At 38.8% G+C, this 27553-nt stretch overlaps 1 protein-coding gene across 1 annotated transcript in view; it reads left to right on the forward strand.

Annotated features, from left to right (window-relative positions):
* LOC107753672 (sushi, nidogen and EGF-like domain-containing protein 1) overlaps positions 1-26077 on the forward strand; it is a 33856-nt gene extending 7779 nt beyond the window's left edge. Inside the window, exons 2-31 of the mRNA XM_016569876.1 lie at positions 3792-4079; positions 4315-4455; positions 4576-4738; positions 4859-4984; positions 5306-5419; positions 5850-5963; positions 6564-6677; positions 7495-7602; positions 8947-9039; positions 10140-10271; positions 10604-10723; positions 10900-11016; positions 13711-13854; positions 14760-14933; positions 15603-15716; positions 15852-15965; positions 17913-18026; positions 18372-18488; positions 20343-20630; positions 20882-21065; positions 22869-22981; positions 23064-23342; positions 23435-23567; positions 23655-23737; positions 24410-24508; positions 24950-25066; positions 25356-25443; positions 25543-25634; positions 25773-25803; positions 25883-26077. Coding sequence (XP_016425362.1) covers positions 3792-4079; positions 4315-4455; positions 4576-4738; positions 4859-4984; positions 5306-5419; positions 5850-5963; positions 6564-6677; positions 7495-7602; positions 8947-9039; positions 10140-10271; positions 10604-10723; positions 10900-11016; positions 13711-13854; positions 14760-14933; positions 15603-15716; positions 15852-15965; positions 17913-18026; positions 18372-18488; positions 20343-20630; positions 20882-21065; positions 22869-22981; positions 23064-23342; positions 23435-23567; positions 23655-23737; positions 24410-24508; positions 24950-25066; positions 25356-25443; positions 25543-25634; positions 25773-25801 — 3912 coding nt within the window. The 3' untranslated portion in view covers positions 25802-25803; positions 25883-26077. The remainder of the gene's footprint in view (positions 1-3791; positions 4080-4314; positions 4456-4575; positions 4739-4858; positions 4985-5305; positions 5420-5849; positions 5964-6563; positions 6678-7494; positions 7603-8946; positions 9040-10139; positions 10272-10603; positions 10724-10899; positions 11017-13710; positions 13855-14759; positions 14934-15602; positions 15717-15851; positions 15966-17912; positions 18027-18371; positions 18489-20342; positions 20631-20881; positions 21066-22868; positions 22982-23063; positions 23343-23434; positions 23568-23654; positions 23738-24409; positions 24509-24949; positions 25067-25355; positions 25444-25542; positions 25635-25772; positions 25804-25882) is intronic.
* The last annotated feature ends 1476 nt before the right edge of the window (positions 26078-27553 follow it).

Raw genomic sequence — 27553 nt, forward strand, 5'->3', positions numbered from 1 at the left:
AAAAAAAATTTTCATATCGGCGGCATATTCGCCGATACCGATATATCGACGACAGGCTCATATCGGCCGATAATATCGGCTAAACGATATATCGGTCGGGCTCTACTCAAAACATTAGATTCATCCGCGCTGGAGCCGTGCCGGCGCACAACCCACGCAAGGAAGATAATTCCGCAAACAGCTGCAATTGCAGGTTTTCAAACAGAGATGGCGACAAAGAGGCAAAACTTGCGGACTGCAGCTTTAAGTTTGAAATTATTTTGAATGAAACTAGTGTAAGTTTTGATGGGGAACAGAACTCCATAACTGATTTTCAGGGACCTCAAGTTAAGAAACCTCCCAACAAGTTGTTTGTATGGGAAGCTATAAAAAGGATGTTTATAATTGTTTTAGGCATAGAATTGTTCATCCAACAGTTGAGTTAAAGCAGAAGAGGGAAAATGATGGGGACATAAAGATTTGAGGTTTCACGGCACACTGAGAGCACATCTGCTAAAGCTCATCCTCAGCACTTCAACACTTCATGTTTGCGCAACTATAGAAAGGGAATCTTCAACCTTGAGGGATTTTCTCTTTATCTCTTTCTCTCTCTATCCTCTTTGCTCCTCTCCTCCTCCTCCTCTTCAGTTAAGTAGCCCAAATATTAGCTAAGTGTGTGAGGACATATGTGTGATTTTGTTGCTGGGTAGCTTAGCGTGTAATGCTTTATGTCAAGATAAGTCATATGTTATGTTAAGCTTTGAGCTAATATTTGGACTTAATTCAATAGGGGCAGGCACTGAAATTAATTTTTCTGTACTGGGTTTAAGTTATTTTTCCAAGAATAGTGAAAATCTTTGTATATTATTATAAGATATGAGTGAGTGCAGTGCCATACAGAGCGTCATGGTTTGGCATTCTGTGGAATGCCAGTCACGATAAAGAAACCCACCACAACCGCACAAGGGTGTGGAGCAAGAGGAGCCAAGGTCAAACATACAAACACATCCACTTCAGCTTTTCCCTCAAATTAATAGGAAGAGCAAGTAAAAGTTCCCATGTCAAGATTCAATGTTTTGCCAAGCTGAACTTTGGGCACCTTTTTATGAAGGGATTTGTTTTGGCATCCTTTTTCCCAGGTGAACATTTATTTTAGTATAAAAATGACTCCAAAGAAAACCATCCTAAGAAAACTTGTGATATATCCGGTGAAGAATAAACCAAAAATAACTTGGTCACAGAAGTGGCACCACATAGACCTAAAAATATAAGAATAGAACAAAAAGAAAACGAAACAAATAAAAACATTACTTATACTCATAAATTATTATGTAAATGATGACGGCATGTTTAAGCAAATGTGATTTTTTTTTTTTTGAATTTACACCTGACTGAATTTTCCATCCCAGAAAGCTTACCTGTTTAAACTAAGTTATGATTGCTTTTATTCACTTTTAGCCTGTGGTTAGATCCAATTCCTACATCCTACTTTTAATAAGATATTAGGACATGAAAGAAAAGCAGCTAGTTTAACCTCTTCCAGATGCTACAAATAGATCAGAAGAAATGCCAGGACATATTACAACACCAGAGAATAATCGTTAATGTAGTGCTTTGTGAGATTTCCGCTGCTAATTTAGCAGCAAGGTAAGCAATTTCCATTCATTACCTCCGGCTCACTGTTGCTACTAGCTCTCCAATGCTTGCGTTGGTGAAAACACTGCTGTCCCTATTGTACTGCTGTACAACTCTCGTTTCCCAGTTTGCTGCTTATATCATTAGCATGCAATGGTTTAGTACTGCAGCCCATTCTCAAGTGTTTTGGTCATCTGTGAAACATTTAGTCTAAATCACACTTTGGTTCCTGTCAAGGGTTTGTATCTGTCAGTGAACTGTGCCTGCACTTTCCATCCCTCCATCTTTTCCATTTCTCCCGCTTCTCTCTCTTTGTCTTTTCTTTCATTCTTCTGCTCTCACAGGGCTCCTTTCAATGACCCCAGAGTTGTGGCCCTGCAGGCTTCACTCTGCTTCTCTATGTTAACCACACTCTTGCCACAGCATGCTGATGCAGAGAGGGGAAGACTGCGGTCGGCCAATTAACCAAGCACCCGAGTCAGGCCAAACAAAACTTCCTCTACTGTTTTTACAGCAAAGGCCTCCGAATTATGGCTTCCATATGCATGAGGAAGGGGAGAAGATAGGCCATGTGTCTGACATTGCCTTTGTTGCTGTTGCTGCTGCCAGAACTGGGTACAGATGAGTGAAATGAAGGGACAGAGAAGTTGGCACTGTGGAGTGAACACCTGGAGAGGGGTGCGACTGTGCAGGTGCAAACTGACTAGCATAAGTTAGCATTAGATACACTCTTTCATTGTAACTCTGTTGCTCTGTGCTGTGACAATCTGATATGGGGCAGAAAGGTGACTGATAGTATTTTTCTAATAAAAATTACAGAACAGTTTAGAAAATATTTTAAATTTCCAGTCTGTCCACTGGAGAACTATTGAGGAAAGCTTGGTTGCAAAACCTCCACCAAAATGGAGAAGCAGAAAGCTATGGAATAATTTCACACACCTGTTGGCCTGTTTAATGAATTTGCATGCATATTCATATCAGTTGGATAACACTGTGCCCCTGTGACACTCTTAAGGTTTCTTCAATGTCAGTCTGGCTGGACATTCATCACATGAGTAGACTCAGTCAACAGAGCAAAGCCAGTGGTCAGTAAAGCAAGTGTTGGGCTCTGTGGCTTTCATTGTAACTCTGTTGCTCTGTGCTGTGACAATCTGATATGGGGCAGAAAGGTGACTGATAGTATTTTTCTAATAAAAATTACAGAACAGTTTAGAAAATATTTTAAATTTCCAGTCTGTCCACTGGAGAACTATTGAGGAAAGCTTGGTTGCAAAACCTCCACCAAAATGGAGAAGCAGAAAGCTATGGAATAATTTCACACACCTGTTGGCCTGTTTAATGAATTTGCATGCATATTCATATCAGTTGGATAACACTGTGCCCCTGTGACACTCTTAAGGTTTCTTCAATGTCAGTCTGGCTGGACATTCATCACATGAGTAGACTCAGTCAACAGAGCAAAGCCAGTGGTCAGTAAAGCAAGTGTTGGGCTCTGTGGTTACTTTAGAGGCAGTTATAAAGGCCTCACCCTCTAAAAACCACTTCTAGTGGACAAGAGCCAGGGCAGGTGTGTCAGATTGTGTGTCTGAAAAGTGCTCCGGTTTTCTCAGCTGCAAGATGTGGATGTGTGGCAGAACAAGGCTGCTGTCTGTTCCCTGATGGGAAATGGATACATCTGCCACAGGAGCCTGCCTCACTCTTTCATCCTGCAATGCTACTGCTCACTCATGTGTCAACACCTGTCTGTTTGTCTCCGCTTATTCCCAGTCAGCATCTTCCATACATCATAGACATCCGATTACTGTTCCAGGCCCTTCGCAATATCTACCCCAGGAGTCGCTACAAGAAACTGAATTGTCCTTTAAAAGTTCTGCTTGAAAAGTCCTTGTAAAATCATTGGATTTTTGTTGGTCTATGACTTCTTGACTCTGCAGTACTCCTGAGTGAACCAACCCAGTCTCTGTCGTCAGGTATACTTGAAGTGTGGAAAGAATTTCACAGTTTCACAGTTATTTGTGCAATTCAGAAAGTGAATGTCCAAACATGCAGCTCATGGTGTGGTAAAGCTTCAGCAGTGGAATCTGGGAATGAGTGCCAAGAAGGTGAGCTGAAGGAAGCTTTGTGTTGACTCTGCTAACCCTGAGCATGTACTTGCTCTTCTTTTCTGTGTCTTCAAGGTCAACAACAATGGCCTGGTGTCTTTCCTGAGGGAGGTGTCTCAGTTCACCCCTGTGGCATTCCCCATTGCTGGAGACCGCAGGGTGGTGGCTCCGTTCTGGGCAGATGTAGACAACCGACGGGCAGGAAAAGTTTTTTATCGAGAGAGCAAAGATCCTGCCATCCTGAGAAGAGCCACTGCAGACATTAATCATTACTTTCCTGAGTTCCCTATGTTTGTCACTACATGGGTGCTGATTGCTACCTGGCATCAAGTCACGTTTTTTGGTGGCAGCTCAATAACTCCGGTACCAAGTTCATGTCCTTTTTTATTATGTTTCCTCTAGAAGACCATCTAACGCATGGTTTCTCAGGTCTGGCCCTCAAGGTCCACTGTCTAGCAGAGTTGATCCCTGATCAATATTAAACTCTGCAGGATAGTGGACCTCAAGGGCCAGAGTTAAGAAAATCTGATCTAACAAGTAAATGAAAATTCTGAATACTGGTTGTGGCAACTTACTTTCTCTCTGTTCTACTCTAAAGGTCAATACATTTCAAGTAGTTCTCATCACAGATGGTGAGCTCTCCTTCACCATCTTCCAGTACCACAATATTTCTTGGACAACAGGGATGCATGCTACCAGCGGTGGTGACCTAGCAGGCTTGGGAGGCATAGCTGCACAGGTAAGGTCATTGCCTTTACTCATGTTGGTTTTTAGTTTTGACTGAAATGACTTAAGTGACATTAAAATGTGAAAGAATCCACCCTGAGAGAACGCTCCCCCACTTCCACTCTCTTCCTAGGCAGGTTTTAATGCTGGCGATGGGAGGCGCTATTTCAATATCCCTGGCTCTCGGACAGATGATATTGTTGAAGTTGAAACCACCACAAATGTGGGCTATCCTGGTCGTTGGGTCTTTCGTATTGATGATTCTCAGGTGCAAGTGGGCAGCTGCAATGACTCAGGTATGCCACCAAAGGAAAGGAAAAAAAGAATCAGTGTATCCAACAAATTAGAAAACATTATGGACAGTACAAACAGGAAAATATCAGTCTGCTCAGACTCTTTTCCACTGTGCTCCTCAGCTTCGGTCTGTGCTAACTTAAGGCCTTGTCAAAATGGTGGCCGCTGCATTGATGACTGCATCACTGGAAATCCCTCTTTCACTTGCTCGTGTTTGGCTGGCTTTACTGGACGCAGGTGCCAGATAGGTAAACGAATGATGAAATCCTTCCATCCCTCACAACTCGTACTCATCCTTTGTGTTCTTCCTCGCAAGGAAAGAGAAAGTCAGCTTGTAAAAGTAGAATTCCACCCTGGAAGCCAGGGGGACAACCTAAGGGAGAGAATTTCCCCTGGTCACATCTGTATGTAATACGAATGCAGTAGAGTCCGTCCAACGTTTTGCTGTGGTCAAATCATTACCTTTTCATTCACCCCCTGCACTTTAGGATTCCCACATGTTTTCATTCCTGTGTGCACATCTAATAAAAGTCACATCATATTTGTTGTTCTTTTGTGTGTTTTAATAGAGGTTGATGAGTGCTCTTCATATCCCTGTCAGAATGGAGGCACATGTGTGGACAAGATCAACCACTTCATCTGCCTATGTCCAGTGGGATTCATAGGGACAACATGTGAGACAGGTAAATACCCAATTCTTCAATTATCGGACTCCAATTTCAATTATGCATTGCATGTAAGTTCAGGAAAAGAAAACGTATTGCTCCAATATCAATAAGAAGCTTGTATTTCTACAATGTCCAATGTGTGGCTCTTCTCAAAAAGTTGTCTAATGGGGACTAAAATAGCGAGTGAAAATGTATGTGAGTTTTGAACTCCGCAAGCTCTTCTTTTCGTGCTGTGTCCTCCCCTCCTCCCTTAGCGCTCTGCTGGCTTCAACCTCCTTCTCGTTCCCACAGTCCAGCCTGCAGAGATGTATCAAACCTCCAATACCTTTCACAGCCAGAAGTGCATAGTTTCAGAGTGAGGGGAACGGTGTGGAGGATATATTAATCAGCTGAATAAATATCCAGTGTGTGTGTGTGTGTGTGTGTGTGTGTTTATTGCCTGCAGACATAGATGAGTGCCAAGAGACCCCATGCCTCAATGGAGCACAGTGCATACAGGGTGTCGGCAACTTCACCTGTGTATGCCAAGCAGGTTACACTGGGTTCCTATGCGAGTCAGGTGAGCATGAATATTGGGAGTGTCACTGAAAGGCCATGACTTTCCCCAGGGAACATTTCCTTTTTTCCGCATTAGGCCCGCACTTATTCATTTGACAGATGGTGTTATCTAGACAGACTTCATGAAGACTGCTATAGTGCAGTACATTTAAGGGCAGCTAGTAAATGGAAATATATGATCAGTTACTTTGATTTCTTTCCCTGTGTTTTCATTTTGGGTCAGGTTTTATGTTCCAAATATTCAGAGTTGTCTGAGTAGACCTTGATATGACTTTTTAGGAAAAAGCACTGACATGATTCCCCTGCTTAACAAATTGGGGTTCCCACAATGGAGGATATTGATGAAATGCAAGCCCAGTTGGGAAGTACTCTGGAAACTAAACCACTGGCCTTTGCATATCTTGAACCCTTGTTTCTACATGAGACCAGATTACTGTTAATACTAGACACCTGGTCAATGAAACTGTACACCTGCATGAACTTTCATACATTCTCACATCTTAAGATATTGATACAATCAAAACCAAGCTCGAAGGATTGCCTTTCTCACGCTGACAAATTATTCTCTACACTGACATGAATCTTGTGTTTTGGAATCCAGATATCAATGAATGTGCATCCATGCCATGTTTGAATGGAGGTGTGTGTGAAGACCTGGTGAATAACTACACCTGCACCTGTACAACAAACTTCACTGGAAGCCACTGTGAGACAGGTGTGCTTTTTCTCTCGAGTTCAACCCACCATATCACTTTATAAATGCCAGCCAACATATTATCCAGTCTTTGTTTTTGTTTCCCTGTGCAATGGGAAAAATGTTTAATGATAGAAGATGTTTACACAGCCAGCCACCTACTTTCCACTTTATATTTGGCTAGCTGTAACATTTTCCAACTGGGACTGACACAATGAAATTGGAAAAATAAAATGAATAAAGATGAGGGAACACTCTGGGATAACTATGGCTTCAGACCACATGTCTGACTAATTGAACTGCAAATAATGTCAGCCTCATCTCATAGTTATCAGATGCTTGGTCAACTCTTATCTATTCATGAAAAGAAAACTACTCCAGTATCAATAAGAAGCTTGCACTTCTCCCATGTCCAATGCATGGCTCTTCTCAAAAAGTTGTCCAACTATGGTTTTAGATGACGTGTCTGACTAATTGAACTGATTTATTTGTAAATAATGTCAGCATAGTTATCAGATGCTTGGTCAGCTCTTGTCTGAGGTTGAAGTGGCTTGACCAACCACCAGTGTGGTTGGACTTTCATTTAAAATATTTAACTTATTTAATTTTTGTTAATGTATTAGATCATGCTGCCCAAGTAATACCTCCAGAATATACTATAATTATATATATATATATATATATATATATATATATTACCCTAAACAGAGTTAGTTGTTATGGAAAATTCCTCTACTACTGATGCTGCAAATAAGACAGGTAAGTCAAGGTTCTTCAAATTCCTGCCAAGATTTATCTCCCTTTCAAAAGATCATCACACTTAATATTTCACTTACAGTTTCCTGCGATGGAGAGAATTGTGAAAAGCGTCAAATCTGCGAGTATATTGGCTCTGGAAACTACAACTGCACCTGCACCCCAGGTTACTACGGTGACGACTGTGAAGGTACAGTACTCCCAGACTTTAATGCATGGTAGCTACTCTTCTTAAGTAACTGTGCAGGAACATGGTACAGAGGAGAACAAGGCAGACACCACTATCCCACAGGAATTTGAAGCACTGCCTGAGGAAGACTATGCAACCGTGATAGATGAGCATAATTATCCAAACCCACACAACCTCACCCAGTTTACTGCTCAGACCTTGCAGCAAGTCGCTTGATGTTGTAAATAATTGCTTTATGGCACTTTTTACTACTTTACCAACAAGAGGAAGGGCTCTTGTCTAGACTTAAAAGGGCCTCTGTTTTATGAGACAGTCCTAATGTTTGGAATTCACTTCCCTGCAACAAAGCAGGCGAGATTTGTTTGGACGCTCTAACATCCAACCACAAATCTCCAAAGACTCAAGTTATGAAGATGATATGAGCTGCAACATCCTCATATTCCGCTTTATCTCATTTAGTCAATGTCAGTCAGCACGATATCCCTGCTCCCAGGATCACTGTGTACACTGCACACTTTGTGCCCCTATAGATTTAAAAGCACATTGTGAGCTCTAGTAAATTCATCCTACTTGTCCACCTGGAGCTGAAATAACCATCGACTCTTATATATCTCCTAAATCTCCAGAATACCTTCCTGCCCGGCTCACTTGGAATATGTAGTGGAAAAAGTCATTCAGATCTCTCAAAAAGAGAAGGTAGAAGCTCACAGACAGAACCTATGAGTGTCTAATGGAGCACTGAGATCAAAGAGACTGACCTTAGAGACAACAAATGAAAATGGCTCCAGCAAATTAACAACCTATTAATTGCCCCTAGGGTAACACAATTTGATCAAAAACATGCTACATATTATCAGAAAAAAATAACACCCTCATGCGAGCCCCCTGGACTTCAAAAGGAAGCAATTTAACAGTGATACAGCAAGTTACTTTGATCCACTGCTGCAATTACTGAGGGAAGAGGAAAATAAAAAAGTATTAAGCTTTACAAAATACTGACTTACAGTCATCCAGCACTATGAACTGTGTGGGAAAATTGTGGGAAAGACTGACCCAAGGTACAAGTTTATAATGTACAACAGTACAACAAATCCCACCACAGCACACTACGCTAAACTATGCTCATGCACACACACACACACACACACACACACAATGTAACATTCCCACACATGCTTCCACTGAATTCACACTTAGTTCAAATTTGACTGATGTGAAGAAAGAGTAACATTGTACAATGGTTAGAATGTTTACTTATCCAGAAAAGCATGCTGACCTCCTTCCAAACGTGTCTCTTTATCTGTCTCTTTCTGTTCTCTTTACATCACACTTAAATCCCTACAGAGGAGTGTCCCTGTCAGAACGGAGGGGTTTGTGTTGATGTGAATGGCACCTGTGAATGTCCAACAGGCTTCACTGGACTCTACTGTCAGTTTGGTATGTATTAACTGCAGTGCAAACAAATACAGAATTAGTTTTTTCAAAGAGTTCTAAAGACGTTATCAAATTATAGGTATGAGATTTCCATTGTTATATGCAGTGTATTTTTAGGACAATAATGTTAATTTCTGATTTTCCGATTTCTGATAAGAGGGAGCTTCTCTTGGCTACTTGAAATGTTGGTAGAAAAGATAGGCATAGTGTTCCAAATTAAGGGGCAGTCGTGGCCTAATGGATAGAGAGTCGGACTCGTAACCTGAAGGTCGCGGGTTTGAGTCTCAGGTCCGGCAGGGATTCTAGGTGGGGGGAGTGAATATCCAGCGCTCTCTCCACCCTCAATACCACGACTGAGGTAAGACCCTTGAGCAAGGCACCGAACCCCCAACTGCTCCCTGGGTGCCGCAGCATTGGCTGCCCACTTCTCCGTGTGTGTGTTCACTGTATGTGTGTGTTTGTTGACTACTCACTGCTGTGTGTGTGCACTTGGATGGGTTAAATGCAGAGCACAAATTCCAAGTATGGGACACCACTTGGCCACACGTCACGTCCCTTCCTTAAACTTCAGGAAGTGTTTTTTTCATCATCAGGCCAAACACTTAGCATCACATGTTGGTTGAACACAACCAACTTGTAACTGACAAGTGACAACTTGTAACTGACAAGTGACAATTCAGGAATCATTACATCGCTAAAGCTGTTTCACCACTAAAGCATGGTTTCCCTGTCCTGTGTACAGTTAGCTAACCATGGAACAGTTTGTAATTATTCTGTACTAAATTATGTATTTTTGAAAATACACCAAACTGGGAACCATTTGGCCTCATGATGGAAAAGCACTAAAAGGTCCTTTATTTATTGACCAACAGAGAAAACTGTATCCAATTGAAGAGTGTGGGCAATCTTTTATTCTAACAAAAGCACTAAAAGTGTCTGACAGTCACAAGATACATGTCGTATTGATCACCAGAGAAAATAGTACCCATCTAAAAAGTGTGGGCAACCTTGTATTCAACAAAGTATTCCAAAAGTAGTAGTAATGCACACATATTTGTACAGTATAACAACTAATTTCTGCAAAAAACATTTTTACTCCTTAGAGGTAACACAAACACCCTGTAGTAACAACCGCCCGTGTCCAGATGGAGGTCCATGCTTAGAGTATGGCGGCACATACCTCTGCACCTGCCAAACTGGTGTTGACTTTGATCACAAGGACTTCTACCCATATGGTAAGAGCCCTGGAGAACCTTGAAGCCATGTGCAAGCCATGGTCTCCATGACAAATGAACAAATACTGTGCCAGGTTTTCAGGGTGGCAAAGGTCCCCAAAGCAACTAAGGCGTTATGTTGAGTAAATGAGAAAAGAAAGATTTATTTGCATGTTGACATAATGTGACGGTAATGTTTCAACTTGGCTATTGAAATACACAGAGGATCTATGCTGTGGTGTGCATTTAAATGAAATCATTCCAACACACTCAAATTAAAGTTACTAGTGAGCCTTAAAAAACGATCACATGCTGTGAAGGAACGTGGTGAAGCTGGTGTGTGTGTTTTTCAGTACAGCCCCGATCAGCCTGCGATTCCTCACCGTGTCAGAATGGAGGCTATTGCTATGAGAGAGATGGAGGCTATATTTGTGAGTGCAAGCATGGCTACAGAGGCAAGCATTGCGAAAGAGGTATGTTACATCTGCTCAACGTGTTAACATTTTGTCCTTGCAGACTTACATATTAAAAGGTAGACATCCAATTATTGTACTGCATCATATTGTTTAATGCACCACATATCCGTTTTGCAGAAGTCATTTAGCCTACTTGCCAGTACATACAGCATTTTTCCTCTTTTTTTCCTCAGTCAGATTAAGTATCTGTGCCTCTAGTCCCTGTCGTAATGGAGGCTCTTGTAAAGAAGAAGCTGACAGCTACCGATGTGTCTGTCCCTACCATTTCAAAGGGAAACACTGTGAAGTGGGTATGTATATAGTATTTCCTGCAATTAGTGGTTTTATGGTGTGAATATAAATACAAGAATGAAATTTTGGTCATGTTGTTTAAAGAGTCTTATTAGTTTGATAAGCAACCCATTTAATCCCACCGGTCACAATAGTGACCGTAAAAAAGGTTTTCATTTATAAAGCTCTAAAAACCTTACTGACTGATGTTTTAGTGCACTTCCTGCAAATATGGAAAAAATAAAGGGTCTCAATGAAATATGTGCAGTTTCACATGATTAGTGCAAATTGTCACATGACCAGAGCAGTTTATTTCCTGTTTGAGAAGATGATGACTGCATCAAAGCTCCAACACAAAAGGCTAGTAAAGTATGTTATAGCATAAAGATATGACAAAGATTTTTGGTACACATTATCTTTAAGGTGTCTAGTATTAACATATGAATTCACATATATTCAGTTTTGTTGAATCAAAAGTTCAAATGTTACAAATAAGTTGGAATATTAATGTTGTAATACTGGTAGCACTAATATAAAAATTTGATGTTATATTTTCCAAAAAAGTAACAATTTTGAAATGCGTTGATGGTTGAATGTTTTTGTTTTTATCTCAGTGTTCCTATCAATGTTGCATAAAGTTTTTTTTATGCATAATAATAATAACCCTAGAATGTGATCAAACAGTTTAAAATAGCTGGGCTAAGATATATAACAATTTTTATGACTGGAAAAATATGTTAATTCAGTACTCACCTTATCCCACCGGTCACAATTGTGACTGACCATAAAATAAAAATTTTCACACTTCCAAAAAAAAAATAATTATTGATTATTTCAAAGGGTTACTAATGACACATCATTTGGATATTTTCATGTCTGGGAAAAATTTGGGATTAAACGGGTTAAGGCCCTTTCATATCAAACATGTTTCATGGGAAAGTTTTGAATTGGAACAATGCATTTGTATTAAGCTATACATTAAACAATTGCCTGCCAACAAAGCAGGGTTTTTTTTTTTTTTGGCTGATGAATTTTTCTTCCTCCAACGAAGAACCGTTCCAAAAGCAATATCAGAGCATTCAGTAGTGCTAATGTGCTCAAAGTGGCATTGCAAGTTTGTTCTTTGATGTTTTTATATTTATATCTTATTCTCTTTGTAAAGTATTATTACGACATGAAAACAAGATTTGTCAAAAGATTAAAATGATAGCAATTCAGTGTACGTTTTTTTTTTTTACTATAGTTAAACAAAAGTACTACAATGTAGTACAGACTTGTATAAGAAAATGTCAGGTTTACAAAATGATTGGTTTGATGTATACTTTAGTAAAATTACTAAACGTTCATGTTGCACTTTCTACTGTAGCGGCATGAATTTACATTTTCTTCAGTTTTCTTTTTAGTTTGAAAGGTCCATTCGTCTGTGATTCGCTTATCTTTTACATTTACATTACATTTATTCATTTAGCAGACACTTTTATCCAAAGCGACTTACAATTGGGGAATACATCTAGCGATTCATCTTAAAGAGGCAAATAGACACAGGAAGTGCTCGTAATACCAAGTTTCAGGCATTGTTCAAATAAGTACAAGCTAGACTGGGGATTAAGTAAAGAGAAGCAAAGGTTTTTTTTTTTAGGATGAAGTCGAATAGTGACAAAAGAGATGAGTTTTCAGCTGTCGTTTGAAAATGGTCAGGGATTCAGCATTCCAGATAGGGGTTGGAAGAACATTCCAACAGCCAGGAATGGTGAACGAGAATGTTCTGGAAAGTGATTTTGTGCCTCTTTGTGATGGTACCACGAGGCGTCGCTCACTAGTGGATCTCAGACTTCTGGAGGGGATGTAGATTTGTAATAGTGGAAGTAGGCGGGTGCTGAGCCTGTGGCTGTTCTATATGCAAGCATCAATGTCTTGAACTTGATGCGAGCTGCAGCCGGTAGCCAGTGCAGGGCCCTTTTGGGCTCATTGAAGACCAGTCGTGTTGCTGCATTCTGAATCATTTGTAGAGGTTTGATTGTGCATGATTGAAGTCCAGCCAGAAGAGCATTGCAGTAGTCCAGCGTAGAAATGACAAGGGCCTGGACAAGAAGTTGTGCAGCATGCTCCGTTAGGAAGGGCCTGATCTTTCTGATGTTGTGCAATGCAAACCTACAAGATCGAGCAATCTTTTTGTTTCGTGTTTGCCATGAAAGGGCCTTAAGTGTGCACTGTTAAATTCCCAGCAGTTTGCACCCAAGGGATGTTACAGTTCTCAGTCACCCTTCCTCTTCTCTTTTTTGGTCAAATGGAAGAAAATGTTTGGAAAATGGCATTTCCGCACACACAGAGTGCCATAAAACTACACAAAGAAAAAAGCTCTTCAAAGCCAAGATGCTTTTCATCTCTGGATTTTCATTATCCCAACTTTGTCCAACATTACAGTTGTGCAACTGTTTGGCCTTGTGGAATGATCCAATTTGCTGGAGTTTGTTCAACACTTGGATTCCTCACATGTAGAAAAAACAACTTGCCCTGGCACATGCACGAAAAGCTGTTTCTCTTTCTCAGTGCTACTGTAATGATCAATGATTTCTCACACATATTGACCTCATTTTGACGCACACATGGCCATGCTTTCTTTCTCAAATAAATATGCAAGCGCACACTATATGCACATGTGTACACAGAACTGTACAACAACTGTTTTAAAATATCTTATGTTTTATGTTTAGGAAAGCCAGATCCTTGTGCTTCCAGTCCCTGCCTGAATGGCGGAACATGTTTCCACTACATTGGTAAATACAAATGTGAGTGCTCCCCATCCTTCATAGGAAGACACTGCGAGATCAACAGAGGATCCAATTCGACTTTGGAGGGTAATCAAACTCTGTTTTACCTCCGAAGTACACTGAGCTGTTTGCCAACACGACAGGAATCAGGAGCTCACACAGCTCTTTGCAGTAGTCACTATTCATTCATTTAGGGGTAACTGATATGCATGTTAGGCGGAGAACAGCAGTCGTCTATCTTAATTCAGATGATGCCAGGACGAAGCAGCAGGTGCCAGTTCCTGCAGTAAAGCTGGGTTGAGTGTCACCTCCCCAGAGATGAAGCTGGATAAAGTCCTCAGTGCATTTGATACTCTCTTCCTGAACAGGAGTTATAACTCTGCTGTTACAGTTTTCCACAAGGTGCGGTTAAATTTGTGTCCTGCTGTTCCATGATAGGATGAAACACCATCCCCTTGTCACCTAAAACATTTCACAAAAAGGATGTTTTTACAGCTTCTCTCTATTTATGAATCTGCTCGTAGCTGTAAAAGTGGCCATGTGTATTAGGTAAAGTGAAACCGGTAGGTTCTTTATGTTTTCGGGAAAAGCAATAATTTATTTTGTAGAAAGAAACAAATAACTGTTGCTGCCACTGCTCATTTTGTTTCATAGTGTTTCTGGCATTCTTTTTTGCAGTGTAGGGCTTTGTCACTGTTTAATTAACGAAATAAATTAAATTCTTCAGCCTTAGTTGGATGATTTTTTTCTCGGTTAGAATTATGTTATCTGCTTCTGTGTATTTAGTTTCTTTTTTCAATAGCAAATAGTAAATACATTGTAAAGTGAATTTATATTAGTATCTAATATCAATGTAACATCCATAAATATGATAGTGAATAATTATATTGTCATAATTTATCGTGATATGATTATTGTAAAACGTATAATTGTTTAACAAACCTGTCAGGTTTTTTATGACATGTCATAATTATACTCTGTGCACACTGCAGGTCTGGACTGTGGCCCCCCTGTGAAAGTCAAGCACGCAGAGGTGCAGTATTCCTCCACTACCCCGGGCTCGATGGCTCTGTATTCATGCCACCCAGGCTACACACCCCTTCCCAGGGCCACCCAGAGCATCTGCAGCAGCCAGGGGTCCTGGAGCCAGCCTCCAGTCTGTGAAGGTTAGTGGAGATTCAAAACCCTTGTTGTTCAAAGTTTGCCCAAGACTGTCCCGCCCTGAAACCAACATTCCAAAATGGTTGGTTGGTTTGGAATGCTGGGAAGAAGAGCTGATGAGCCTACAAAATGTCAAACGAGTAGAAACACTCTAAAACAAATTGTAGTTTGAAACCAACATAAAGTTTGCATAGCGTGTCAGGGTGCTAACAGAAAGTAGTCAGGCCTTGGTATACAGTTCAGAGTTCTTAAACACAAAACAATTCTGCGGTCTCTCTGTGGGACATAAAGCATGATGCTGCTCTGGCAACATGAGCTACTACATCATTTGTATCACATGAAATAAACAGTCTAAGTACACAGTGAGACGGAGAGAAATCCAAATACCTGGATTTCTGTTCATCTTGAGAACTGTTGCTGATGGACTTGCATGCAGATTTGGGTTTCTGCTATGGTATTTGTGTGAATTTTTGATTCTGTGCGAATCTTGATTCATACACCAAACCAAAGATGATCCCTTGTACACAAAATTTGTGTCTGTTTATGTAAGTGTGTGGTGTGTGTATTTCAGGTTTTGTTTATATATGTGTATGTGTTTTCAGGATTTGTTAAATGCTTCCAGTGTGCTAGGATTTGTACATGAATGACTCTCATCATCCCCTTTATTTTTCCAGAGATAAACGAGTGTTTGTCTCAGCCATGTATGAATGGGGGAACTTGTCGTGATAGGGTAGCCTCCTACCTGTGTGAATGTGAAGATGGTTTTAGTGGTCAGCGCTGTCAAACAGGTAACACACTGCATATATCTTGCTTATTCTTAATTCTCTCTCTTATGTCATATTGACATTTTTATATTAAGAGATTTTGACAGCTCATTGTGTAAAACCTGGCTTGAGTTTAGATTTCTGTGAATGCTTTGACAGATATTGATGAATGCCTTTCCGAGCCATGTAAGCACGGAGGTACATGTGAGGATCAGCCTGGTTCTTACTTCTGCCACTGCCAGCAGGGCTATGCCGGGCAGGACTGTGAGATAGGTAACATCAATATGTTAACTACTATGAACTGTTTTGTTGTTTTACAGCCTTGAATCACAGTGGGTTTTTTTTCCTCACTGATCAACAGAAAAAGACTCTTTCAAAATGTGATCAATATGATCTTAAATAAATACAAAAAACAAGTTTGACAATCTTTTAATATGAACTAAATCACTGAGGCAGCCAGTTGGTTTAAAAGTGACATGAATGGCTAAATTAAGATTAATTGAGTGTAGCTAAGGGGTTTCAATTGATTGTAATGTAAATACACTTCTATCTGAAATGTCCAATTTCTGGTGAGTCAATGCTGTAGAAGAATTATCTGGTGAAAAGAAACACTCTAAGTAGCTCCAAGTGACTTTGTCAAATGTAAAACAAATCCAGGCCATTGTGGCACAGATGATCTATGCCTTCAAAATTAAGTGGAAATGCAGAAGATTTAGAATCTAAAATGATCAAGGCTGTGCAGATAACTGTTGCCCGAATGCTTCTGAGTACCAGTCACAGTTTTATGGGTGAATGGCATAGGACAGCTCTGCTACATTCTTCTACAAGGCATTTGGGAGAGTTCCACCAGCTAGAAGGTTCCATGGTCTGATGAGACCCAAAATCAAGCGTAGCGTTCGTTCTGGCAGGTCACGTTAGTCAAGCTCGCGTCAGCTGACCCACATATACCCACAGGGATATGACACATATCACAGCACCCATATATAACGTCCTTCAGTATTATGTGCAGCCTCGCGTTGCTCAATAGCTAATTACCCTTCTCCATCCCCAACTCCTCCTCTAGACCAGTCAGGATTCAGCTTTCTGATTCCCCTTTGAATCAAACTAATTTCTAAAATGTTTACATTAAACTATTGAACATAAATAATATCCGCAATACTTTTATGTTGGTTCTGTTCTGTTTACCCTAAGGGGTTCATCGCTGTTCTCATTCATGCTAGGCTGCATGGATTCACAGGGAGTTCTTGCCCAGAACAGAACCATACCGCCAAACTGTATGCTAATTGTCAATCATCTTTGACGATAGTGGTCCTGATAAAACTTTTCCTGATAGAACCAGAGTTTTTGGCCAAGTTAACACAGTGTATAATCAGAAAAACACCTTCCCTAATTTGTGTAAAACATGGTGGAGATTCTTCTCTGCAGAATGGCTAAAAGACTTGATGAAGGTAAAAGATAAAAATGAATGCAGCAAAATACTCAGAAATCAAGAAGGAAAACCTGATGGAGTCTGCAAGACACCTACTGGGTTGGCTTGGACAAAGGCCGTAGACTCAGTCTCCATGTAACCTGAATGGGGGAAAACTGCAGTGGCCAGTGCAAATCTAATGTTATTCACACAGACTCAAGGCTGTAATTGCTGCCAAAGGTGCATCTGCTAAACTCAAACACTTGAGTACTTATGCAAAACATTAGTTTGTGAGTAATAACTGTAATAACCAATCTGTAGAAAACTGTTTTCATTTTGACATTAAAGAATATTTGTCTGTTGATCAGTGTAAAAAAAAATCCCAGTTAAACTATCTGTGACAGTGTAAAACATCAAAACTATACTTTTTATAGACAATTATTTTGCAGCCTTAGGGTGGATTTATGAAGCATCTACCTGAAAACAGAAAGGGTCTTTGCAAACATAAAATCGTGCTTGTAGCTTATATAGCAATAATCTAAACTCAATAACTTACATAAGGATGTGCTACAATATGGTAACTATAGAAAGAAAAACAAACCTGTTTCTGTTGAACCTTGATTCCCAACTCATTTTCCAGCTTGCATCTGCAACTGTTTTTGTCATTCTGCGTAATCTGCTTTCCCCTTGCTTCTGGCTTACACTAAATCTAATTTGATACACAAACACTTCACACCTACTTTATCTCTTAGCCCACCTCTCAGAGTGAAGGATTTTCCATCTTATGATACAGATGTGTGTTTATTCTGCAGAACAGGATGGATGTGAGCCAAATCCTTGCTTGAATGGAGGTGTATGCCGAGGCTACAGGAGGAACCACCTGTGTGTGTGTAAAGAGGGTTATGTTGGAGACCGCTGCCAGACATGTGTGTTAACCATTATTAAATATTACTCCTGAAAAAGTGCACAAAACATAACAAATTAAAGAATAAACAAGAAGTATCAAGATTGTAACTGACATTGAGGGAACTATGAGAGAAAAAAGTTACCTCTGACAAAATAAGTCTGCCTTCTGCTATGTTACACTGATTTGAATTCATCAAAATCCTCACAAACTTAAAAGATTTTTCTTGATGTGAATAAAATTAAAACTGCCAGTGATATCCATGTACTCTTCCACTTTCTGGAAGTCTGAGGTCATTATTTCTGTGAATTTGTCAGATAGGGTGCTTTCAATGTAAGGTCTCAATTGATCCTCTGTTGCCGTCTAGTGGAGAACCCATGTGTACTGCAGCCGTGCGGGAACCGAGGCGTCTGTTGGAGTGATAGAAGGGGGAACTACAGCTGTGCCTGCAGGGTGGGCCACACAGGGAGAGACTGTGAGAGAGGTCAGCTCCTGATCTTCCATTATTCAAAATCAACCCATATCATTCATTTTATTTAAGTGGAGGCTATTTAGAAAAGAAACTAGATATTAAGATAGAATGGAATTCAGTTTGTGTTTTTACTGGCAAAGTGATTTGTTAAATTGCTTCCAGGGAAGTTATTAATTATTCAGAGATTTATGATAAGTTTGTTACTTATTACAAACTTAAAATATGTGCATTCTTTGGTATGTATTTGGTATGCATGTACTGCATTCATAAATTAATTTTCCTATCATAGTTTTAGAGCAGTGGCTTTCAATCTTTTTAATTCCAAGGGTTCATTTCCCATTGTTCACAACAGTATTTGAAGAGCCCCCATGTAGACTAACAAGCTTCCACAAATTAAATTAAGTAACTTAAATTAATTTACATTATTAATTAAAATTAATTTACATTAATAATATAATTTAAAAACGGAAAGTTTCAGAATTACAAGTTTTCATAGCTGAATGTTCTTCAGGGATCCCATTTATTTAACCAATGAATTTACATGATGTTTCCAGTTGTTCTTGATATATTGTTTAAGCTATTTATTTATTTATTTAATTTTACAATTTCTAGCTAGAAAAATGTAAATTATTTTATAAAATCTTAAAAACTTAGCCCTGACCCATCTTTAACAATTTGTGGAGTACTGTATATTTTGAGTACAGTGTGAAAATCAATGATTATTTATGATGATGTACTTCTGATGATTTTAGTCATTGTACTTTCCATTGTTATGCAATTTAAAATTTAATTTGGGTAGTAGATGCTGGTGATTGTTTATGTATTAGACTGTTGGATTGTACAGTAGGGATGAATATGGGATCCTATATAATTCATGTTCTAGTCATGGGTAGCTATATATTATGTAGTGTATAGGTGGATGTGATGTTTTGTATACAAATGGAAATTGTCCAGAATTTAAATGGAACGCGTGTGTTTTTAGTGATTGAACATTGGCTAATGAATGATGATGTCAATAGAATTAATGATTTAAAGGGGTCATATGATGTTGCTAAAAAGAACATTATTTTGTGTATTTGGTGTAATGAAATGTGTTAATGCGGTTTAAGGTTAAAAAAACACATTATTTTCCACATACTGTACATTATTGTTTCTCCTCTATGCCCCACCTTTCTGTTGTTCTGTCAGGGAAATAGGCTGGATTCAGGTGCGGGTTCAACAGAGGCTTTATTGTACAGAGATTATCACCACGGGCAATGAGCGCCTTCGCGGACAGTTAGTGTGGACGTGGAATCTCCAACCACACAGATGGGTGGATAGCAGCGGCTGGAACAAGCCAGAACAGCGGCAGTGGAGACGAAGCCGGAGGGGCAACTCGTTAATCCGAGCGAGAGGCTGAGCAGCCCAACAACGAGACCGCAGAGTCTAATTAAGTGGATGGAGGGATTGAACTGTTCAACACAATGAAGAAGGCCTTGAGCTGAAACGTTTGTGTTTTGACATTGGTGATGAATGTAAAATAAATGTTAAAAAGAAGATTATTTTTGTGAGTGCGGATCATGGTCTCATGTGCTAAATATAAAATGTTAAAACACCATGGACATTTTATCTAGAAATCACTTTTAAAATTAAGCTACCTCATACTTAAAAAAATAAAGTTGTTGAGGGGTGAATTAAAATAAGAGATATGTTTATTTGAGTTGTTTTAACTAAAATAAATGCTTGTTTTTATTTTAAATCATCTTAAGACATCTTGGGGCCCCATTTGAGGTTTGCTGAGGTCCCCTAGCAGGCCGCAGCCCACTAGCTAAGAATCACTGGTTTAGAGGGTATTTGATTGATTTATAATACTTTCACTGTTCCCAGACCTGTTGCCTCCATCTGGCCTGCATGTGTTGCGGGTAGAAGAAAATGAAGTCGAGTTACGCTGGGATCAGTCAGATGCCACTCAGAATTTAATCAGCGGCTTTGCTGTTGCCTTTGCTCCTATTGGTCGAGGACCAAGGAAGACAGACTTCCTGGAGAAGCAGCATTCTACCTATGTACTACAGGGCCTGAACCCCGGACAGCTTTACAACATCTCCACGTTCTCCGTCAAACGCAACACCAACAGCAACGACATAAGCCAGCCAGCTTTCGCTCTCATCCGCACTAGTGAGAGCTCCCAATTTTTCTTCTGTACCTACATGGTGATTGTCACATCCTGTTTGCTTAGCACAATGTGACAGCAGGATTTTTTTTTTTTCATGTTTATTTGTTTTTATTTCGTAAATAAAAATTATGAATGTTATTTGTGCCACAAGAAAAAAGATGTGAAGCACTATTACATTTTCAAAATTTTTACACAATAATAGTGCTAAACTAACATGTACATGTAAAGTATTCACTCACCTGTTCTGTCGCAGGGCCACGTAAGGTGGAACAGCTGGAGGTAGTGAATGTGTCGTCCTCTCAGGTATGGCTGCGGTGGCTGGTGCATGTTGGACGCCATGCAGCGATCAGTCAGGTTCGGGTGTCTCTGGTGCCTGCAGATGGTAGCGGACCTCGCACAGCCGTGCTCAATAGCAGCGTCACAGAGTACTCCTTCAGGTCAGTCATGATGACACAGAAAAAGAAAACACAAGTCTGCAAATAGTTTGCATAGTCTTAAGAGAATGATCTCATAATTGGCCCATCTAGTCTGTTGCAGCCTTCAAGTGCAGTCAGAAATGTTCTATTTACAAGTTCCGAGCACATGAATAACCATATTTTTCCCCCTTACCATACAGCCAAATATCGTGTCATAATATAATAATGAATCTCTGGACCTAGAAGTAGGAGATTCCGAAGGTGCACTTGAAGTGTGTAAAGTGGCTATCAACACATCATAAAACAAGAACATGTGAATTTTTAAACATTTGCACAATGGGTGACAATCTTGTCTTGTAGTTAGAACGTTTGCTTGCAATACACGTATTGGCCACTAGATGGCCACAATAACGTCTCATGCTTGCCTGTTAACTTTAATAGTTTAAAAGTGAAGAAATGCACAGCTCAATATGATTTACATATACCTTTTAAAAATCACCTTTTGTGTTTCACGGAAAAAATTCATGATGGTTTGAGTTCAAGACATGTGAGTACATGATGATAGAATTTTTAGTTGAACTTGAAATTAATTTTAGGCTTGCTAATTACTTACCACAGAGCTGAACAAAAGTAGCCTATCATCGGTTCCACTCTTGCGTTAAACTGGAAGAGTATTGTTTTCTTTACATATAAACAGTTAGTTTAGTTCCTTTTTTGGGGTGAGTGGGTTCTGTAGTGAATATAACTTTTGAGTTGAGGGAAAGCGGCAATTTCCGGGGCACGTCATTTTTGGCGGCAGTTTGAAAAAAATTCACCTTTTCTATTCTGTAAATACAACTCTTATTGTACACGATTCACCCATGTACATATTTCATTTTTAAAGTTTAATTATTAAAATATAAAACTATTATAATATTATTATTAATAGGCATATTATTAACGTTTAGCCTACATTTAATATACTGTAACATATTATGTTTCATTGTGCTCTTTAGTAAGTAGTAGTAATAGGTACATAACTCTAAATGATGTAAGAAAAATTATAATGCAGTTTAAAAAAAAATAGGAAAAGGGAAACAAGCAATTTCATTGGTGATGCACTTTTTAAAATTATTTTTTAATTTAAGCAAATTTTTTTTAGCCAAAACCAATATTAAAGTTTTCATTTAGCCAAAAAACAAAAAAAATCCCAAAAATAAAGTTTTGGTAATTAAATTTGGGTGATGGTACTCTTTATGCTATTCAGGGTGCTGTGTTCTCAGGTGATACAGAACTTAGTCAGGTTAAAAGTCATATTGAATTTAGCATGGATCAAAAATGAGACTGGTGAATAGACAGTCTTTGCAATGGCACTTCAATCCCTTACAGCCTCATTTTCATTCCTGTCAAAAATTAAATATGGCACTACTCTGACTAAGGTCTATTAAACCAATCATAGTCAATTTCTTTTGCAACAAGCCGTCTCTTGATATTTCAGGCGAAGAAATTTTACATATTGCTACTCCAACATCATTTTTGGTCACGGTGATGTGTGTACGCCCTGCTGATATGTTTACCTGTTGTAGTAGTGTTGTAGCTTATACTTGTATATGTGGCACGAAATAAACCCTGACATAGTTAAAACATGTCATCGGAGAAGTTCCAATTACACATCACTGATTTCAGCCCTCCAAAAGAAATTCTTTTTTTTTTTTGTAGTTGTTGCCAGTTTCTGAAATGTTGTTGCATCACTACATTTAATACAATGATCTGAGATCATATAAAGGTTTAAAATATGAAAATGAAAAACACATATTTTACTGATTAGTTGTGTGTAACCCACAGCACATTGCTCCCAGGTCAGATGTACACAGTAGATGTAGTCACACAGAGTGGTTTACGCCCTGAAGACCTGCCATCAAGTAGCAAATCTGCTGGGCCACTGCACTTCTGGACCAGTGAGTATCTCTTCAGCTCTGTGTTACAAACACATGCACCTCTGTAGTAAGTAACAGCACATTATACTGTTCTCTCCATCAGGACCACTTCCACCTCAGAACCTTTCACTCTCCCACATCACCACCACAGCTGCTCGAATCACATGGGACCATCATCCTCGGAATCTTCCAGACGGGTTTGTGATCAATATTACTCGCGGCCTGAGCACCCGTAGTCGCTACCTACCTGATGGAAGTTTAGGGACTTATACACTACGAGACCTCACTCCAGGACAACATTACCGACTTGCCCTCACTGCTGTGCGCAAAACGGGCCAAGACAACATTCAGAGCGTCCCTCAACACCTAGCCTTCACCACACGTGAGTCGCCGATATTTAAGCTCACTGCTTGTCTGCTGATTGTCAAGATGTCTTTGTCATGGTGACCCATCTGTGTATCTTGTATTGCACAGTACCAGTTCCAAAGGGCCAAAGCAGAGGTGACAGACCTAAGGGAGGACAGGACTCCCAGACAGGACAGACCTTGACACAAGTTCAAGATGGAGGCACAGATGACCACACAGAACTCCTTGAAGAGCCACAAAGGTACAGATGCAACAATGCATTTATGAACGCAATGCTAGGAAGGAAGCCATAGAATAATGAGCTCTGTGTGTTTGTTTTCTCTTTCAGATATACAGAGCTAATTGACGGAAGAGGGAGAATTACAGCTAAATTTACCAACCTTCCACAAAAAACCGTCAGACACCGCACAAGTCAGTAATTATTTCATATATAATGGTAATGCATTATAATTTTAAACTTTTAAAATATTATTTAGATTACAAAATCTGCTAAATAAATAAATGTGTGTTTTATTCAAGTGGTTTCAAAGTAGGAAACTTGAGAAAAAACTATTTCTTAGTTAACATTTTAACTGAGGATAATAAATACAATAATTTTTGGTCACATTTACCATATTTGATATTACTTTCATTCTCCTGAAGATAGTCAATCAAATCAATTAGATTAATTGTGATTATTACATGTCAATATATTCTGGAAAATTGCTCTGGAATGATATGTTTTATGAAAGCACTAAATAATATATTACATTTAATTAACTTTCTTGTTTCTCTTCAGGTTTATATACATATATAAATATATAAAATGTATATATATATATAAAATTTGATGTGGTTTTAGTAGCCTACAATGTACTTCAAAATGTAATAATTTTCAAATTAATTAATTTGGAGGGAAAAGGCAGCATAAAGCAACATAATATGGTATTTACACTATTATGCTTAACATTTTTTATAAACTGTAAATGGGTCACTATATATGAAAAAAAAACTGCCTTGACATTTTAGGAAGGGGTCCCTTTGAAAACCCCAGTTTTTATTTAACTTGATTTTTCTATTTCTGCCATTGTATCTTTCAAACAGAGCCTGAACCTCCAATCAAATTAGAAAAGATGGAAGAAACCACCAATAAGATAAGTCTAGCTCTGGAAATTCCTGAAGAAGCGACAAAGAGTAAATCTGGTAGGTAATTTTTCAATAAAACTCTATAAAGATTATTGTTAGACAAGTGAGAATTGTTGATTAACTTTAGATAGGGAGTTCGTGGTTCTTAAAACAGGAGAATGTTTTAACAGTTGGTGGTATTCAAACTCTCTAATTGGTCCCAGCTGAAAGAGAGACTGTGGCAGAATACCACTGCATGTATTCTGAATGATCTGCAGCATGACAGTCACCATAAACAAACCACATCTATCAGCAATCTATTATGGCTTCAGCCCCCCCAAAAAGTGACTTATAGCTGTTTAAAAATGCATATTTATGTGCATGTGATTGTGTATTTAAAAGAGCAGCTAAATAAACACAAACATGAAAAAGCAGCATGCTAGCCAATGTTTAAACTTTTCATGTAGCAAAGCATTGTGTTTATGTGTTTGTATCCAAAAACATTTCATTAAATTTCAGAGTCATCCCAAGACTGCAGGACTCAGCCCTGCCAGAATGGTGGAACATGTGCGCAGATCAACGAGTCGTTCAGCTGCAACTGTGCTGCTGGTTTCAAGGGCAGACGGTGTGAGCTATGTTAGTATAACCACGTCTGTTCATTCACAAGCATACAAACACAAACCAATGAATACCTTATAAACTAGAATTAAACTTGAGTTTATTTATTATTGTTTTAGTTTATTATTTATTTATTATCCCACCACCTAGACACCAGAATCTGTATTTCACCAAAGTAATTTTAAATGCATCAATCTGAAAAAAAGATAATCTATCGTTTCACAAAATGCTAAATAACATAATCTTTACTAGCTTTGCCTGTAATAAGATCTTTAGTCAACTCCACCTTTTATATATTTTCATTCAGATTGTCAGCGAGTACCTCACCCATGTACTCGCCTTTACTCCGAAACAAAGAGTGTGCCTGTGTGGGAGGATGGTGTCTGCCATTATTTGTAAGTGTCTGCTCTCTGCATATGTCTATTGTCCTGTTTTGCTCCAGTCTAATCCAGTAGTTGTATCTCTTTTTGCTGAGTACATGTTTTCACCCTCAGGTACAAAAGGACATATAAAGTTCAGCAGGATGTTTGTTTTAGAGAGATCTGTGAGCCTTTGCTGCCTAAGAAAGTACTGCCTAAGACTCCAAGTATGTATAAACTATTGTACACAGTTCTTCCTGGTTCCACTGTACAGTGGATGTAAACATGTGGTGGAAATGACTGCACAATTTAAATCATGGAATTAAGACAACCTTTAAACAACCTTTTTTCCTCTCTCTCATCAGACAGAAGAACTCAAAAACAACAACAATAGTGGTGAGTATATTTAATATCTCTGATAGAAATGGACACAACCATATTGTCACATACTGAATGTGTTTTTTTTCTGTTTTAGGAGGCTGAACCAATGACAACTTTGGGGAGTAACTGCTTCTCTCAGTCTTAGTTTAAATGAGGATGCATTACCGTCATTGTTCACCCTTTCTTGCAGCACTGGTCACCTTTCATTGGCTACATTGTCCTATGGACGTATGTTTGTTCATTTACAGCTCCAGGGCCGTATTCGTGAAAATTCTTAGTAGCTCTTAGTGATAAAATTCTAAGAAAATTTTTTAAAAAGTGAAAAGTTTCCCCTTAAAGTTAAAGAGAAGATCCTAGTAAAGATAAAAGTTATTCACAAAGCATTTTAAAAGAGCTCTTAAGGTCAAAAAGTTTTAGGAGTAGGGAGGAGGCCTTTTAAGAACCTTAAAGGGATAGTTCACCCAAAAATGAAAATCTGATGTTTATCTGCTTACCCCCAGGGCATCCAAGAGGAAAAATATCCATATTCAAAATATAATAATCACTTGAATCTAGCTTGCGCTCACTGTCATAAACAGAAGCAGTTTCGGGGGAATGACATATGTATGAGGTCGGCTTTTAAACAGCTTGAAAGATCAAAGACCATTTTTAATATAACTCCGACTGGATTCGTCTGAAAGAAGAAAGTCATATACACCTAGGATGCCTCGGGGGTGAGTAAAACGCAGCCATTTTTGGGTGAACTAACCCTTTAAGAGTTTCTTTAGCAGAGGAGAAAATGGGCGAAAGATGAAGAGGGAGAAGAAATGTGTTGAGACAATGGATGACAGTGACTTAACAAGATGATAGATTAGATCATGTATGTGACCCATCTTATTAGAGACATGACAACTATATATACAGTGCTTAACAAATTTATTAGACCACCACCCAATGTAAGGTTTGCGCCACAGCTGCCCTAAACTAACAGTATTGATGATTGCCAAAATTATTTTGTATGTTTCTGTAATGATTAATCCACCAGTATGTGTAAGCTCTTTAGGCACAGTAGTATTTCTAATGCTAAAATATAATTATTGTTGGGATTTAATGGATTCAAAGATAGATCACACAAAAGTTTCATCAAAAGCAAGTCTTTGGGAACAATTGGAAACTATTTGGAAGTCAGTAACAATAGAGACTGTGGAAAAGTATATAAAAACAATGGCAGCAAGAATGCCAGCTGTTTTCAAGGCGAAAGGAGGCCATATAAAATAAAAATAAAATATAGGGTTTTTTGTTAGTATGTGTGAATACTAGAATAATAGAAGATTATTTAGTTGTTTCAGTTTATTTGCCCAATAAATGACAATTTTTAGTTTTGAAAAAGTTTTTGACAGATTCCTAAAATATTTGTTTTCTCACTTTATTATGGCAGGTGGTCTAATAAATTTGTGTGTGTGTGTGTATATTTATATATATAACTGTAATTTCAAAGTGAAGGCTTATAATAGACCCTATTTAAGTGTTCTTTTTTTCCCTTCTTGGACAACCAATCACAGTCTTCAGAAGAATGTGTCATACCCAGCAACGGGGTCAGCCCCACCTCCTCACTAAGATGAAAGTTTTTGTCGTTTTTTTCACTCAAAATTTGTTCTCAGATTGGTCCTGAATCACTCTTAAGCTACGATTCTTAATTTTTAAGATGAATTAGGAGCTTTCTGAGAGGATTCTTAGAAGAATAAAGGCTGAGATCTGTAGATGATCTTAAACATTTGATTTAGGA

The sequence above is a fragment of the Sinocyclocheilus rhinocerous genome, unplaced genomic scaffold, assembly GCF_001515625.1.
Source record: "Sinocyclocheilus rhinocerous isolate Xijiao unplaced genomic scaffold, SAMN03320098_v1.1 scaffold1664, whole genome shotgun sequence".
Classification (NCBI taxonomy): domain Eukaryota; kingdom Metazoa; phylum Chordata; class Actinopteri; order Cypriniformes; family Cyprinidae; genus Sinocyclocheilus; species Sinocyclocheilus rhinocerous.